Below are 13207 nucleotides of genomic sequence, written 5' to 3'. Positions count from 1 at the left end.
GATCTTCCATCTGCTGGTTCACTCCCCAGGTGGCCACATGGCTGGAGCTGAGCCAATCCAATCTAAAACCAGGAGCCACTTCTGGGTCTCTTTTGCAGGTGAAGGGTTCTAAGGCATTGGGCCATCCTCTACGGCTTTCCCAGGCCATAAAGAGGGAGCTGGTTGGGAAGTAAAGCAGCTGGGACAGGACCTGGTGCCTGTATGGAATCCCAACACTTGAAGGCGTAGTCTGTGAGCCATTGCACTGGCCTACTCTGCCACCTGATGTTCTAAGCCCCTGACAGGTTGTGTGGCTGCTCCTTGGTAGCCCGTCTCTCAGTAAGTTAGCAGAGACTAGGTGACTTGCCTGAGGTCACACTCTGTCCCACACGTGACCCTTACAGCTCACAGATGCTGTAGCCTGTAGGGTGGCTAACGTGTCGTAGGCCACCCCAGTGTACCTGTATCCTTCGGTGGCCTACACTGTGGCCCTGTGTTGCTTCCACCCACCCCCCCCAGCAAAACTTCCGTTGTTCAGGGCTGGAGGGCTGGGCTCTGGAGACACGGAACCTCTTTGTGTGTGGCCCCAGCCCTGGCATATATGGTAGGAAGGGAGAAGGACACCTTCTCGGGGTGAGCTTTGTTGCCCGGGCTGGTCCCTGGGGGAAGTACATAGCCAGCTCTGGTGCCCAGTGCTGACACCTGTCCTCAGACCCCATCTCCAACTATGTGGAGCCTGGGGATGGGGTGCAGCATGGGGTCACAGGGCATGGGAGGCCCCATCTAAGCAGCTCCTCCCCCCAGGCAGCAGCGGCCACCCCCCTGGAAGATGCAGGCACTGATCCCTGTACCCAGTGTCCCGTGAATGGCCCATGTTGCAAATTCATGCCACCTGCTGAGGTGCAAAAGCAGGCGTTCTGGGTAGGTGGTGTCCTGCGCGCTTTTGCCTGGGCCTCTCTCTCCTTTACTCGTTCATGCTGTTTGCCCAGCCGACCAGGACCTCGTGGACACAGCCTTCCAGCTGACTCTGCAGGGTCTTGCCCACAGGCCACAGCGAGGCCTGCTATCAGCCCAGATGCTTCTCGGCCTGCTGCCAGACGTCTCAAGGAGCTGACTCCGCAGCCATGGCTGCTTGACCCTGGCTGGACACAAGCTTGCCCATGCCCCCCTGCCTGCTGCCCGCTCCCCTATCCCCCCACTGGAGGTATGGCCACGGGTGCCCCCCCCCACATGATGGATGCAAGGGCAGGCAGCTGTGACAGGATCCGGTTTATTCTGCCTTGGCAGGGTGGTCCTGAGAGTGGCAGTGCCACCCTGTCCCGGGCGGAGGGAGGGCCCGAGGGCCACTTAAGGCCAACGGCGGGAAAAGCAGGGGGCACATGGCCCCTGGAATGCAGTGAGGCCAGGCTGCGGCCCAGAGGCAGCTGTGGTAGACCGGGGCAGGCACCCCTACTGCCCAGGGTGGGAAGGCACCGGACTGGGACCGGGCCATGGCTATAGGACCCAGGCCATATGGGCACCCCGGGAGAGCGGGACACAGGGACACATGACATGGAACAGAAGACAGAAGCACAGGCTCAGGGGTAAGCAGCACGCGGACGGGTGGGCACGGAGCCACAGGCCACGGGGACACCCAGCCACGGCCATGCTGGACGCGTGCACATACTGGGAAGACGTGGCACTACAGAACGCATGGGAGCCACAACGGACAAGACCAGACCACAGAGCTCAAGGGACAACGGGCAGCAGCCCTTTTGGCACAAATACACTGGAATCGCGAGGAGGGGGTGTGGCAGCCCAGAGGCCCCAGGCAGCCCCCAGACCCCGGCTTGGTCCCCCCTCCCCGGACTTAGTCCGTCTTCCACACCTTGTTGAGCAGCTTCACCACCTCGTCGTAGATGATGAACACGATGGCCACGTCCAGGCACACCCGGCCCAGGCGGGGGACCGTGCCCTTGTAGAACCTGCAGAGTTTGTGGGGATGGGGGGAAGGAGGTGAATGCCAGAAGAGGCAGGAGGGGAGCGGGCAAGCAGGGGCAGCCCTCCTGAGACACTCACGCCTTGAGTCCCTCCTTCCTCAGGATCTGCAAGCCGCAGTCCCACGTGTTGCGGTACTTGTGTGCCTCTAGCCCCTGCAGGACACCAGCCAGGTCCTTACTGGCCTGCTCTCAGGGCAGGGCCCCTTCTCCCTTGGCCCCAACCCCCACCTGCATCCGGGTCTTGATCACATCCAGTGGGGTGTTCCCAAAGACACTGGCAGCTCCCGCGATGGCCCCAAAGACCCCAGTGATGAGCGGGTTCATGGGCTTGTTGGGGTTGTCGCCTGGATGTGGGCAGGGCAGGGCAGGGTGTGGGGTCAGAGGGTGCTGAGAAGGAGAAAGTGCGCTGGGGGGCCAGGGCGGGGAAGAGGGGCGTGCTGGGGCCAGGCAGGCATACCTCGGTACCAGTTGCGCAGGGAAGTCATGACGAAGAAGCGGATGGCCTGGTTGGAGCCCTGCTTCAGCACGGTGGCCGTGAGGCCCTGGTATGTCCCCTTCAGCCCTGGGGGCCAGTGAGGCAGCCAGGAGTCAGTCACCACCAGGGAGGGGGGCCATGGGGGTGGCAAGAAAGGCAGGGGCCTCCCCCAGCCTACCTTGCTCCCTCACGATCTCCCGGACTCCGTGGAAGAAACCTCTATACTTGGGGTTGGGGGAGGTCTGGTCGTGGATGAACTTGACCTGAGAGACAGAGGCGAAGGCCCCAACTGCCAGCTGCTTCCCAAGGAGCACCCAAGTTCCATGTACCCCAGGTCCCCCCCGTTTTGTTCTCTGGGGCACTCAAACACGCTGATACCACCTTCCTCCATACTTCCATATCACCTTTGGGATAAAGTCCACCGGCAGTCACCTGTTGGCCCCCATCCCGGAATCTCTGCCATGGCCTCAGGAAGCCCAGCACCCCCTTCATGCCGGGTGCCCCCACACATACCTTGACTGTCTCCATGGGACACACGACCACCACGGCCTCGGCTACGCCGGCACCCAGGCCACACAGCAGCCCGCGCGTGCTGTCCAGCCGCCCCTGGGCGTCCCGCATGTGGTTGCTGAGGAACTCGAAGGTGCCGAACCTTGGGGGAGGGGAGTGTGGGAAGGTGGGTAAGAGAGGGACTTCTGCTGTAGCCCGTGCCAGGACCCCAGGACCCCCGGACCCCGGCCTCACCTGACGGCCGCCTTGGGGATGGAGCCATAGAGCAGGGAGCTGAGGCCGCGGTACAGGCCCAGGACGCCATGGCTGCGGACGGTTTGCCGCACGCAGTCGCCTGCGGGAGCAGGAGCGGTCAGCACCCCGGCGCCCCGGGGTACGCGTGCCCGGGCCCCGCCCCTGGCCGCCCCTTGCTCACCGATGCCCCGGTACCGCGGCGGGTGCGCGCGCTCGTCCAGCTGCAACTGCGTCTTCACGTACTCGGTGGGGAACGTGATGCAGATCTCGATGCCGCCCGCCAGGCCGCCTGCCGGGACGGGGCACCCGCCGCCTCAGACCCTCGCCCCGCGGGTCCCGCTCTCGCCCCTCCCCCGCCCCGGACCCTGTCCAGCGCCGCCGCCCGCCTGCGCCCTCACCCCGGGGTCCCGGCGAGGCGGCGGGTGGGGGACCCCGACCGCGCCCCCCACCCGCCGCCGGTCCGACCCGGAAGTGGGGCGGGGCCTCGCCGTCCCGGGGCCCACCCGGAAGCGGGCGGGGCGGGGGTCCGCGGTCCGGAGCGGCCCACCTGCCAGGATAGCTTTTCCCGGGTGCGTCAGTTTGGCCTTCCCGGGCGCGGGCGCGGCGGCCGCCAGAGCGCGGGGTGGCGCGGCCATGGCGGGCGGGAGGCGGGGCGCCCGGGACCGGCCTCGGGTCCGAGCTTCTGACAAGGGGCGCCCGGTCCGCGGTGCGGCGGCCGGTTATAGTCCTGAGGGCGGGGCGGCCGCGTCAGCCCCCGGGCTCCGCCCCGCGTGGTCCGAGCCGGGCCCCGCCCCCGCCGGTTGGGAAACTGAGGCCGGGGCGGGGCGCGCCGAGGCAGGCGTCCGGGCGGGGCGCGCGGCGCAGCCAATAAGCAGCACCTCTCCACCCCGGGGCGCGGGGGCGGGCCGGGAGGCGGAGCGGCGCCCGCGGGAGCTGTAGGTCAGGGTGCAGCTCCCCCGGCGCGCCAGGGCCTGCAGGGAGCCGGGCGCCGCACCCGCGACACGTGGGCCCGGCCGCCGCGGGCGTGCAGTCGCGGGGTTAGCGCCCTGGCCGTCTCCAGTTCACAGCCGCAGGCAGCGAGTAGGGTCGGGAAAGCTTTCTCCTCGGCAGCCCCCACACCTATCCCGAACAGATCCCGGCCTGGTCCCGCTCACCCACACCAAGCACAGCAGTTTTGCCTTGATAAAGTGACTTTAATATTTGCCATGGGCGGGAGGCCCCGAGCCACGCAGGGAGGGCGGAGACCTCCACCCGTGTCCATATGTGGTGCAAAGTGGCCTCGGTGGGCTCCGCGGGCCTCCCTGGGAGTGGGTCCACCTGGCTGGCGGCGCTGGGCCCAGACACCAGGATGGCTCCGAGGCTGCCGTCACTGAGCTTCAACAGAAATAAATAATGTGTGCGAGTGTCCCTGGCGCCCAGCTGGATCCTCTGTGCTTCTGAGGGACAGGCTCCCGGAAGAGGGTAACGATGTGGAAAACTTGTGTCACCACGCAGCACCCACTACTCGCTAGTCAAATGTGGGAGGCTGAAAGAAGGCGAAAGTCGCGAATCCGTGGGAGAAGCTGGCAGGGGCGGGGCCTGTGGTCAGCAGCAGCGGCTGGCCTGCAGAGGAAAAGCCCAGTGAGTGGAGCTGCCCCAGGGGCTGAAGAGCCAGGGCCACATGAAGGTCCTGAGCACCCAGGGGCTGCAGCGTGGGGTGTGGGGCGTGGGGAGAGCAGGTGCCTGGAGGCGAGGGAGCGGCTGTGGGGCCAGCCACCACCAGCGGGGCTAGAGGCAAGCTAGTCCTCAGATGGGACACTTACTTATAGCTCAATCAGCAGGGTTTCATTCATGCCCATCAAAATCTAAAAAAACCAGATGGACGTTAATGGTGGTCAGGCCTGGGAAGGACGCCCTGGCAGGAAGTGGAAGTGGGGCCAGCAGTGCTCACCACCCCCGGCAGCCAGCCAACCAGCGAATTCTGTGCAGTTAGCTCCCCCAGCCAGGCTCTCCGCCTGGACAGGAAGCAAGGGTGCACACAGTGGCACCCACTGGGGCAGCACCCCCACAAGGAAGCAGGCAAGACAGAGCCGCACCGTGTTCCTGGACACACTGACCTTCCAATGCCTGGCAGCCAGGAGCCTCTTCCCCTGCCCCGCCTCTGCTGAAGACGAGTGGGGCGGGCTCCACCATGTACTCTTCTTGCTTGCACAGACTGACCCGGGCATCCAATCTGTCCATCTGCAAAACAGGCTCGTGAGTGTCCACCTGATGGCACCAAGACACAGGACTCTAGGAGAGGAAGTGCTGGGCACATGTGAGTGGGGTGGCTGCTGTCCCAGTCCCATTTTTCCAGTGAGGCAGCAGTGGGCTCCTGGGAGCTGCCTCTGGACAGTCACCATGGCCACCACATGCTGGCAAACTGGACAAGGCTGCCCCTGGGCACTGTCCAATGAATAGGCAGCGGACAGTGAGCTGGTGCTGTGGGCCTGTCAGAGACGGACAGCATGGTGCTGGGGCTGGTTTCTCCCAAACAAGCACCAGGTAGTTAGAATGGTGCTAATCCTTGCTGGCTGTGCTCATGGCTGAGAAAGGAGTGGGCCTGTGGTCTGTCTGCCTGCTGTAGCCTCCTGCCGGCACAAGCAGGTCTTAGCCAGGCCTGCACCCTTCCTCCACAGAGTGTCAGGGAGCACTGCTTCTCTCAGGTACAGTCTGCGGCTGCCCTGGTCCCAACTCTGCACGGACAGGGAGTCAGGGCTGTCTCGTGTGGACCCCTTGTCCTCTCAGTGCAGCTGTTGGAGAAGCTGAAGCAGAGAACCAGCCCATAGGGCTGCACCATTGACCTGGAAGACTTCCTGCTGTGGCTGGCAGCTTGTCTGGCCCTGGCAGAAATGTCAGCGGGAGGTTGCAGAGCCTATGGTACTAGTGGAGGCTGTGTGGTCACAGTACTGACCAGTGACAGTGGCTGCCAGGACGATGGCCATCATCCACAACAGGGAGGGCAGTGCTTCCCAGTGCTAAGGGGTCCTCCGTGTCCCATAGCTGAGGTCCAAGTGGAGCCCAGGTCCTCCTGCGCTAATCCCTGGGCTGCTACTGCAGGAAGAGCTTCCAGTTATTTCCACCGTCTGGGAACATTCTCAGGTCAAGACGCCTGTGGGTGGATGAGCAGCTTACCAAAGGGCAAATGGTTTTCAGACACTTCCCACAGGGAGCTGCTGTCCAACGGGCTGAGGAACCAAGGACCCTTGGCAATTCAACCAATCCGTGGCCCCAGGCCACACAGCCAGAGATGCCACCTCCCCTCACTCAGGGCCTCGCACCCAGACATGCTATGTTGATGGGACTGGGCCACAGCCCTGCAGCTGGGGGACTACTCGTAAGACAGCTTCTGGGATGGCCCTAGCCACACAGGTCCAGCAGCTCCCCAAAGGCTGTGCGCCACACTTCTTCCACCTGCTCCTTTCTTACCCCACACTAAGCTGGGAGGCTCCGTTGCCTTTACAACGTGGCAAAAAGCCTCTATACACGGGGGCTGGACAAGCAGGTGCAGCCCCAAGATGCTTTTCCACTGTGCTGGGAACAGAATGGGCCAGGCAGACCTTTGGACAGTAAAGCTAGGTCCCACACCACGGGCTTCTGTGCCATACGTACACTGCCACCTCAACAAGGTGTGTGGGGAAGCACATAGACAGGTATGAGATGCTGACAGAGTGCCCAGCAGCAGGGGGTCACCTCCAAGAGCTGTGCCAACAGCTTCTACCCACTGCCTCCCCTGCTAGAAGCTTTCTGGTGAGACTGCCCTGCCTGGCTGGGAGCTGATGTGCTGAATGCCACCTATTGTACACAGAGTGGCCTATTTGGGGTGGGAAGTGCACAGCTCTGCTTAGCACTCCAGGTGACTCTAGAGGACATGACTGCCCAGCAGAAACCCATGAAGGGGAGCCCAAGGCAGGCAAGGGCAGGCCTCTCAAGGGCTCACCAGGGATCTGCACTTACCTTGCTCACATACTCCCTCATCACCTGGATGAAGTAGGGCATGGCCAAGTCCATGAAGTTGTGCCTCCAGGCCAGCTCAAGCACCACATCAGGCTGCAGCAGGTCGTAGCAGGTGAAGAGGGAGGCTGCGAAGCACTCCTGCTTGCCCTCCTCCAGGAACCACTGCAGCAGCTTCGTGGCCAGCTCGGTGTCACGTGACTCGGCAGCGTACTGGATGGCATCCTGTGACCGAGGCACACGCTCAGGCAGAGGCCCAGAGCCATGAGAGAAACAGTGCTGGCTCCCGCCCTCATCTCCCAGCTGCGATGTCACCTGACCCCAGCATGGCCCTCTGGCTGCATGTTACTGTCCCCTTTCGCAGCGGGGACCCTCAGAGGCAGCCCCAGTGACCATGCTCTGTGCTGTCCAGGCACACCTGCTGTGGGGAGGGCGCCAGAGGGGAGATGTTCTCGCTCACCACCCTGCGCAGTGCCAGCACAAGCCTGAGTCTCTGAACATGTCCTGTGCACCATCTCCTGGAGCCCCACGTAAGCATCCTCCTCAGAGCATCCTCCACCTGCTTGGCCAAGTCCTCACTCAGTTCCTACAAGAGCCTCTCGGGTTCTGCCTTTTTGGCTTGAGTCAGCATAGGCTCAGGGGGTCTACAGGTATAGATGTGCCTCCCACCCCAGTCCTTCATGTAGATGGCCTACCCTTGGCCAGCTTCTAGTCAGCCTAGCTAGAGGTGGGTACCTCTGGGGGATCCAGGTCTGTGCTTAGGATGCAGGTCTAGCTGCAGGCTCCCCCGAGCTGCCCCTCAGTGCCTGCCTTCCTGTGCTCCTCTTACCAGCAAACCCACCCCTGCCACTCCGACAGCCCTGATCCTCTTCCTCCTCTTCCTCTCAGAGCATAGCCTGTGCCTCCATCCTGGCCTCACCTGACCCTGCCCGCTCATGGCCCTCAAGGCCCCCTGCCTTGTGCCTTGTACATTTGGTGGCGGGCTGACCCTGCACCGATGCTCTTGGCTCTCTAAGCTCACGTCCTAACACCTGTTCATGCTGCATGGGGCAGTGCAGAGACCTGGCCGCTGTCTCCCAGGATGACTCTCAAGCAGCTCTGCTCCGGGGTGTGTGGGGACACCACAGCGCAGGGGAGCTCTTGAGTGACACCCACCCCCACCGAGCATGCCTCCAGCTAGTGATAGCCAATGGTACCAGGGGTTCAAAACTGCAGCAGACTTGGGACCTCTGGCCCAAGAGAGTTGCTGAGCCACTTCCACCCGTGGCTCTGTCCTCTGTGGCTGAAAGAGGCCACTCCCTGGCAGAAGCTTGTCATTGCCCAAGTGACAGGACAGGCAGGGAGGATGTAACCAGCCTTCCAGGCAGTGTCTGAGGGCTGCTGTCTCCTGTAGGAGCCAATGCCCAGCCACCTCTGAGCTCAAGCAGCATTTCCACTCTACCCCAAGGAACCCTGAGCACTGTCACTAGAGGCCAGAATGCCATCAACAATCCATTCTCCAGGAGACAACAGGGAGGGGACACAGCAGGGATTAATGATTCAGAGGGTTTGCAACTGCAGCCCAGGGGCCACAGGAATGAGTCTCTATCCACAAGTCCTGGAAACACACTCAGAATGCCAAAGGCAACTCAAAGAGTGAGAACCCAGAGCAACTTACCACTTGCTGGGGCTTCCAGGATCTCCTGAGACACAGAACCCTTGGGCACAGATGAGCCACACAGTTCACATAGCATACCATGGCCTCACAGAGCACATCACCATGACCTCTCACGGTGCTCAACAGCCTCTCACAGCACACAATGGTTCACAGAGCACACCATGACTCACACAGCACACCATGGCTCACACACTACACACAGCACACCATGGCCTCTCACGGCACACAGTACACACCATGACTCACACAGCACATCATAGCAGCAAACACCAGCTTCAATGGCCTCTAATGCAATTCTTGTCCCACTGGGACAGGAACAGGCCATGCAAAGGATGAGCCTGGCAATTTGCCAGGCAGTCCAGCTGGACCCTCAAGTGCTCGGATCCACATCTGACAGCAGTGCTAAGCTACCTGTCACTACTGGAAATGTTTTGAATTGGATTTAAATTTAGGTTTTTCATTTCTAAAATTTTGATAGGAAACAAAGCGCGTGGCAAGAAGTGAGCCCCGTGTCTGGGCAGAGAAGTCACACGTCGCTGTTGGAGGATAACCCACTCTGCAGGACTCCAGAAAGGTCTTCCAAATTATACACTTTTTAAGGGGCTCTCAACTGAACTCTCACTCACTCCATGTTCTTATATTCAGTCTCTGCTACAGGATCCCTGGGTGGGGCTCAGATCCAGACCTCAGCGAGAGAAGGGAGGGGGACACACACCACTACCGCCTCCACCCCGGGCATCAGGGCACACCGCCACCGACCTTGTACAGATGGTCCTTCTTGCAGAGCTCGATGCTCTGGACCCAGCGGTTGCTGCCCTTATACAGATAGGCTGCGATGCGCCGGAACTCAATCAGCTGGTGCTTCTCCAGCCGCTGAGCCAGGCCGATGTTGTCAAAGTTGTCATAGGCATCAATGGACGCCCGCAGGCCCTGGGAAGACAGGCTTTCCATGAGGGAGGAGATACTGTGACCCCCGGCTTGGCATCCACTGCTGCCACTGTCTCCAGGGCCTAGCTACCTGGTAGTCCTCCTCCTCTGTCAGCAGGTGGTTGAGCGCTTCATTCACACTCTTGTTGTTGTGGCTCTGGACCGACTGCAGATACGGCTTCACCAGGGGCAAATGGCCCACCTGACAGGTGGACACAGGACATTCAGCCGAGAGTGTTGGAGGCACATGGAAGTGCCTGGGATACACTGACAGAGGGGCAGAAGGGCATGGGCCTGCCTCAGGAGCTGCAGGGCATCCCTGGACACAGAGGATTATAGGGCCATGAGAGAACTTTGGGGCCAGCCACCTGACACCAATGTCACCTGGGGACACTGTGGCTGCAATGCTGGATCAACTACCCCCTAGACTGGCCAGGCATTTGTGTCACAGGGTCTCACCTTGGAGAAGAAGCTCACGGTACGCGTGTGGTCCATCCGGGGCGACAGCACCAGCAGCAGGTCGTTGATGAGCAGGGGCTTGTAATCCAGATAGAACTGCAGGGCTTTGTAATACAGCTCCACGTTGGCGACCTGCATGGGGAGAGCTCAAGCTTAGCACCTGCCCAACTTCAGGCACCCTGGCTCCACTTCATTGCCCTCCAGCTCCTACTCAGAGGTACCAGGTTCATTAAGGCTGCTGGGCCAGCGCCATGGGACAAAAGCCCTGTGAACCTGCAGGTTTTCTGCTGGACTCAGGCACCTCACACACCATACATTGCTCAGAAAGGCAGGGTTTTGTGTCCTGTCTCACCCCAGCATCTGTCCCCAAGTCTTGACACACGGTTACTGTGCAGTTAATTGACTGAATGAATTTGTGAGGTGGTCCTGCCAATGTATACCAGATACATCCAACTTTACACCCCAACCCTCTGTGCTCAAGCTGCTGGGGATATCTGAGACATCCCCAGGGCATTCTGACCCGAGAGGAGCCTGGTGCCCTAGGAAAGTGCTAGGCCACGCTAGGTAGATCCTGTTCTGACAGAAAGGTGAATAATCCCAGCATTATTCAGGCTGCTGTCCCTGGGAGGTGCCCTCCTGGCCCCTCATCACTTTCCTGCTGAGCGATGTTATCTGGCAGGTTGCCGACGGTGGCACTCATGTTCTGGAGTCTTCACACAGCTCTGCCATGAAGGGTGCAGGCAACTCCTGCTGTGGGTAGCACGAGCCAAGGACAATGTGAGGACAGTGTCTGGCCCAGGCTGGGGGAAGGGGTGGGCACCGTGGGCGCCTCCAGGAATGCAGTCACATAAGACAGCAGGTGGAGGGAGTGCAGCCCCAGGCCCTTGAACATTGAGTAACTAGTTGTTCCTCCTCCTCCTCAGCTCTTTTCCTCCTGGGCTCCAGCACTTAACTCACCAGTCGGAGGTCCCTAGGACCTGCCTGAGGACACACAGCCAGGCAGTGACCTGGCCTATCATAAAGCCTCCCCGATGCCTCAGCTGGACCCAGCTCTGCCCATTGTCTGCCAAGGACAGGCCTGCCTCATAGCACTGAAACCTGTTACTCTCCATGGTTGGCCCTGAGGTGGAACAGGAGGATTTTACTCGGACAGCAAACGCAGAGGGGTGTTCAGGATGTCACATGGGGGAGGAGTGTGGGCAGGGCTGAAGTTCTCCTGGGGTCAGTCACCACCTCGAAGCCCCACTGGCCTCATTTGTGCACCACAGGATGCCCAGAGCTGCTGGGGCAAGGCACCAAGGCTCTTGTGCTGGGTAATATGTGCCAACAGAATTTCCATGGTGCTCATGGCAGTGGGGACCAGGAGCCCTGGCTCTCTCCTGGGACAATGGATGTGCTCAGCCCCTATGAACAAGCCTGTGTGGCAGCTCGGTGTCGAGGCCGGTGCAGCATAGTGCCCTCTGTCAGCTGAGGATGCAGTGGCTCTCAGGGGGCTGTTTGGAGTGTCCAGTGCTCTGTCTATGGGGCAGTGTTGTCCTCTGGAGCCCCTGGGAAGACAGCACGGGGCGAAGTCAGTGGCCAGGCCCAGTTGGGCATGCAGTGAGCCCGAGGGAGTTCGTTGTGTGCATGTCCTGCTGGGTCCCAGGGCCTGGGAGCTGGGCAGCACCTGTGGATGACCTGCTGCTGCATTCCCAGCTGGGTGCTGGCTCCCGAGGACATCCTCACAGTCCCTGTGAGAAGCCGCTCCTGCATGCCGGGCTTCTGCCACTGCTCAGTGATGAGGAGTCACTGTGCCTCTTTTTGATGGGATCACCCAGGGAAACAGCAGGGACACCAAGGCCACAGTGACAGACGGTGAAAGACTGAAGTGACAAGCCCTGAGGAGCACAGCGGTGACACACAGGGAATGACTGAAGTGACACGCCAGCCCTGTCTGTGTCAGCAAGGCCCAGCCTGGTGACAGGCAGATTCCAAGGCAGCCCACGCACATGCACAGAACACAGACGGACCGTCTCCACTCTGACGGCTCCACTGTCCTCCTGCCACGATGAGGGACTGGTACCTCTGCCCTGAGTGGGCAGCCACGTGTGCAGCCAAGCAGGACCTGGCTGTCAGCTCTGCCAGCAACAGATGAGAGATGCCGTGCTCTTGCCCAGCAGATCTCCTGTGTCCCTGTCACTGGAACAGAGAGCACTGGAATATCCACAATGGAGGAGTGTCAGTCTTCAAATGCACCTCGTATCAGGGAGGGACACAAACAGCACACAGCGGGGCCTATCTGCCCGGCCTACCCACACCCCAGCAGCAACCCACTGTCCCTGCGCTGGGCGTCACACCCGTGGGAGGACACTGGCCTCACAACTGCTGGGACACATGGCCATCCTCCCCTGGGAAGCTCTGGAACAGCTGTGGAACCTAGAGGACCACTCCTAACAGTTCCCTGGAAGGTTAGAGGTAGAAGACTTCATTCTGAGCTCACCTGCCACCCACGCCAACCTCAGTGTGTGTGTGTGTGTGTGTGTGTGTGTGTGTGTGTGTGTGTGTGTGTGTGTGTGTGTGTGTGTGTGTGTGTGAAGGACTGGCATAAGAGCTGCAACAGCCCCCAGCTGGGAGAGGCTGCTGGACTGCCATTCCCAGCCCCAGATCCAGGGGGTGGAACCAAAACATACTCAGACACTTCCTTTCCTGGGCACACAGCAGAGTGGAGGAGCTTATGGCAAGGCAGCTCTCCCAGTACACTAGGGAAGACCTGGGACACAAGGCCTAATGGTGAGGCTGCCACCTCAGAGTACCTGGTGCAGTTCCTGGCTGTGAGTCCTGATACTAGCCATTGCAGGAGGGCAGGCAACAGCCCACGTGACTGTCCTCGTCATCCTACTAGGGGACTAGGATTGAGTTTTGGGCTCCTGGCTGCAGCCTGGCCCATTACTAGCTGTTGTGGGCATTGGCAGGGGGGTAGACTGGTGGTTACAGGAGCTCTCTTTTTCTTTCCAATACTTAAAAAAAAATCAAAAC

At 60.9% G+C, this 13207-nt stretch overlaps 2 protein-coding genes across 2 annotated transcripts in view; both read right to left on the bottom strand.

The window, feature by feature from the left end:
• Nucleotides 1–1233: 1233 nt before the first annotated feature.
• On the bottom strand, nucleotides 1234–3922 carry SLC25A1 (solute carrier family 25 member 1). Its single transcript, XM_058656522.1, has 9 exons — nucleotides 3725–3922; nucleotides 3359–3466; nucleotides 3178–3277; nucleotides 2947–3085; nucleotides 2612–2696; nucleotides 2416–2520; nucleotides 2187–2302; nucleotides 2038–2111; nucleotides 1234–1943 (listed from the first exon to the last, which is right to left on the bottom strand). Exons 1-9 carry the CDS (start codon nucleotides 3810–3812, stop codon nucleotides 1829–1831), a joined length of 930 nt encoding a protein of 309 aa, XP_058512505.1. The 5' UTR covers nucleotides 3813–3922; the 3' UTR covers nucleotides 1234–1828.
• Nucleotides 3923–4518: 596 nt separating this feature from the next.
• CLTCL1 (clathrin heavy chain like 1) overlaps nucleotides 4519–13207 on the bottom strand; it is a 71616-nt gene continuing 62927 nt past the window's right edge. The window contains exons 27-32 of the mRNA XM_058656738.1: nucleotides 10193–10324; nucleotides 9825–9935; nucleotides 9566–9736; nucleotides 7153–7374; nucleotides 5274–5397; nucleotides 4519–4779 (exon numbers count right to left, since the gene is read on the bottom strand). Of these exons, the coding sequence (XP_058512721.1) occupies nucleotides 4685–4779; nucleotides 5274–5397; nucleotides 7153–7374; nucleotides 9566–9736; nucleotides 9825–9935; nucleotides 10193–10324 (855 nt within the window). The 3' untranslated portion in view covers nucleotides 4519–4684. The remainder of the gene's footprint in view (nucleotides 4780–5273; nucleotides 5398–7152; nucleotides 7375–9565; nucleotides 9737–9824; nucleotides 9936–10192; nucleotides 10325–13207) is intronic.

This window comes from Ochotona princeps, chromosome 29 (genome assembly GCF_030435755.1).
Source record: "Ochotona princeps isolate mOchPri1 chromosome 29, mOchPri1.hap1, whole genome shotgun sequence".
Classification (NCBI taxonomy): Eukaryota; Metazoa; Chordata; class Mammalia; order Lagomorpha; family Ochotonidae; genus Ochotona; species Ochotona princeps.
The sequence above is the reverse complement of the archived record's forward strand: the minus strand, read 5'-3'. Positions and strand labels throughout refer to the sequence as shown.

Coding starts and splice junctions, on each gene's coding strand:
- SLC25A1 (XM_058656522.1), bottom strand. CDS start 3,812: ATGGCCGCGCCACCCCGCGCTCTGGCGGCCGCCGCGCCCGCGCCCGGG. Junction 2,697..2,946: donor GTCCCATGGAGACAGTCAAG/GTATGTGTGGGG, acceptor TCTGTCTCTCAG/GTCAAGTTCATCCACGACCA. Junction 2,303..2,415: donor CCTGCGCAACTGGTACCGAG/GTATGCCTGCCT, acceptor GCCCACATCCAG/GCGACAACCCCAACAAGCCC.